The 3,080-nt window shown below is 60.8% G+C and overlaps 1 protein-coding gene across 1 annotated transcript in view; it reads left to right on the forward strand.

The window, feature by feature from the left end:
• The window catches only part of EFNA4 (ephrin A4), a 4,942-nt gene extending 2,607 nt beyond the window's left edge, over positions 1-2,335 (forward strand). The window contains exons 2-4 of the mRNA XM_040634564.1: positions 581-876; positions 1,235-1,303; positions 1,619-2,335. Coding sequence (XP_040490498.1) covers positions 581-876; positions 1,235-1,303; positions 1,619-1,755 — 502 coding nt within the window. The 3' untranslated portion in view covers positions 1,756-2,335. The remainder of the gene's footprint in view (positions 1-580; positions 877-1,234; positions 1,304-1,618) is intronic.
• Positions 2,336-3,080: the final 745 nt, after the last annotated feature.

Consider the following 3,080-nt stretch of genomic DNA (forward strand, 5'->3'; position numbering starts at 1 on the left):
TCTTTCTTTCTTTCTTTCTTTCTTTCTTTCTTTCTTTCTTTCTTTCTTTCCTGTGACATTCTTCTCCATTGCATTGAGATCTAGAAAGCAGTCTTCCTCTCTCTGCCTGTGCTGATGGGGACACTGTTCCCGGCGTCCGTCTCTGAGGCCATACATCTCTGAGGCCGTGCCTGCACTGCCGGCCCAGATTTGTATCCTCGTGTCTGCGCCCCGGCTTCTTCGGGCAGCCATACACCTGACGTTTACCGAGTACAGTGTTATGCCAGGCCCTCTGTGGGGCACTGGGGCTGGAGAGTTGCTGGCAGCTCCAGCCTGAAAGTGTAGGGTGTGGCGAGTGACCGTCTCAGGCTCGAGCCATGAGGTTATGGGCACCACAGTCCCTTCACCTCTCAATACCTGCAAATCGGTCCCCCCCCCCCCATCTCTTGACTCTGTCTCTCAAGAGTTGTCAGGTTGGGAACCTCAGGCCTTGCTGAGCTGCTCCCTCTCCGGTGGGTGGGGGAGAGGCCGGCGGGGACCACCGAGCCCACCCCGTGAGCTGCCCCGCGCCCCTTCAGCCTGCACCTGCCTATGCCTGCAGGCTGCTGGGAGGAGACGGCCTGGTGGAGCTGGACCTCAACGATTACCTAGACATCTTCTGCCCGCACTATGAGGGGCCCGGGCCCCCTGACGGCCCCGAGACGTTCGCTTTGTATATGGTGGACCGGCCAGGCTATGAGGCCTGCCAGGCCCAGGGGCCGGGTGCCTTCAAGCGCTGGGAGTGTGCGCTCCCCTTCGCTCCCTTCGGCCCTGTTCGATTCTCTGAGAAGATTCAGCGCTTCACACCCTTCTCGCTTGGCTTTGAGTTCTTGCCTGGAGAGACCTACTACTACATCTGTGAGTGAGGGGGGCACACTGCCTGTCGGGGGGATGGGGCACCCTACCATTGCCACGGTCTAGGCAGAGAGCCTGAGGTGTGGGGAAGGGAGGGGTCTGGGAATGAAGGTGGGGGACCTGGGTCTAATACTGAGTAGGGAGACATCTAGGGGAGTCTGCAGAGAGGAGGAGAAAGCAAGAGGAGCCGGGAAAGGGGACATGATGGAGGGCACGGCTGGGGCCTGGCGCCGGGGTGTGGACCAAAAGTAAGGCGAAGCTTTCCAGGGAACTGGAGAGGAGACAAAGCGGAAGGTCTGAAGGAATCAGGCGTGCAAACTAGCCTGTGCTAACTTCTTCCTCCCAATTTCCCACCACCCAGCGGTACCAACTCCGGAGAGTTCTGGCAAGTGCTTGAGGCTCCAGGTGTCTGTCTGCTGCAAGGAGAGCAGTAAGTGGGTTGGGGTGCGGGAAGCAACCCTTCTGGCGAATGTGGGGCCCTTGGAGTGAGGGAAGTGGGGGCGAGTCTTGGAGCATCAAACCCTGAGGGGTCCAGGTGGGGTTTTCAGCTGTGGCCTCTGCTCCCCCATTTATCTTTGCGGGGGCTTCCACCGTACCCCTTTATGCTGGGCCAAGGAAATGGCATCTCCAGGGCAGTATCCCTCAAAGCCTCAGCTGAACTGGGCTGCGAGTGAAGAGCCCAGGCGCAGGGCAGGAAGGAGGCTGCTGAAGGGGACGGTCCCTCAGTGCTGCCCCTCCCTCGCAGGGTCGGAGTCAGCCCACCCCGTTGGAAGCCCTGGAGAGAGCGGCACATCAGGGTGGCAAGGGGGAGGCGCCCTCAGCCCCCTCTGTCTCTTGCTGCTGTTGCTGCTCCCAATTCTGCGTCTCCTGCGAGTTCTCTGAGCCAAGCAGACCCCTCCTGCTACCCCCAGGAGCGAGAGCTCTCCCAAGACTCCCTGGAGGAGGGGCCCCTGCCTCTCCAGCTGGCAGCGTCAAGCCAGCCAGACCAATGGAAGAGTGACCGGGAGGTCAGAGGGTCTGAGGTGACCCTTCCAGGGGCTGGCCCCTTATCACAGGCTGAAGAGGAGCTGCAGGGGAGCTGCACACAGCCCTGGGCACCCTGGAGCCCAGGCAAGACGAACATAGGGTCTCTGTCAGCTGCTTTGACCTTCTCATCCTGTCCCCCCAGAAAGACTGGGATTTGGCAGGATTGAATCCTTGAGTCTGTTGGGGCCAAGACCGAAGACCTGGGAACAGGTAGATTGGCAGACCAGGGCAAGGAGGAAGTCCAGGCCTGTCATCTGTGCCCAGTACCCTGTGGGCCTCTTCCCCGGGGCAGCATTTTCCCCTCCCCTGGGGGTCACTCACTTGTCTTCTGTGAAGACGGACTTGCTATGAGGTTGAGTATCATGCCAGTTTGTATTTTTATAAGTGTCTGGACCAAACCCTCAATAAACCACCCAACTTTTGATTGCTCTCCCCCATCTAGCACCCTCTGGCTCCTTCCTTGACACCCGGACTCCCTGCGGCCTCTGCTCTCAGCTTCACTTGGCCTGACCTCCATACCAGCTGTGCCCAGGCCATCTATTCCAGGCCTCCGTGGGCACCCCTCTGGGCAGTGTGGGGTGGGTGCCAGTGGCAGCTGTAGAGCTTGGCACCCTCTCCCACCTCCCTAGCTGGCTTCCTGTGCTGGGGAGGGGGCAGATGCCCCCGATAGCCCACCCACTTGGGGCACTGCCCAAGCCATGGTAGTACTAAGCAGCGCGTTGGGGCAAAAGCCAGGACTGCTAGAGAGACAGCACCGAGTTTCAGAATGCCTGGGTCCCTGAGAGCTGGGCATCCTTCCCCCTCCCCAAGGGCAGTCTGGGCGGTGCCTGGCCTAGAACTGAGAAGGTGGGGTCAGATCAAAGCCTCCTTCCCCAGCGGCTTCTTTGTTCTTCGCTTTTATAAGGAGGAGGGGGTGGGGCCGAGGAGGGAGGGCCCCCTTTGCTCTCAGCCCCGCACTGTCTCTCCCACCTCTGGCAGGCAAGGCTATGATTCCCCCCCAAGCCGAACTAGAGCCCTCTTTCTGAACGGTGTCCTGGGTGGAGCCGGGGTGAGGGGTGCCCCTTCCCCCGCAGCTGTCATCCACCCGCCCCGGTGCCCCGCAGCCTCCGCTGGCACCGTGCCGGCCGGCCTGGCACCGAGCCAGCGATCGATAGGTGGATGTTGTGCTGATTAGCTCGGCC

Source organism: Ursus maritimus, unplaced genomic scaffold, assembly GCF_017311325.1.
Source record: "Ursus maritimus isolate PB19 unplaced genomic scaffold, ASM1731132v1 scaffold_2, whole genome shotgun sequence".
Lineage (NCBI taxonomy): Eukaryota > Metazoa > Chordata > Mammalia > Carnivora > Ursidae > Ursus > Ursus maritimus.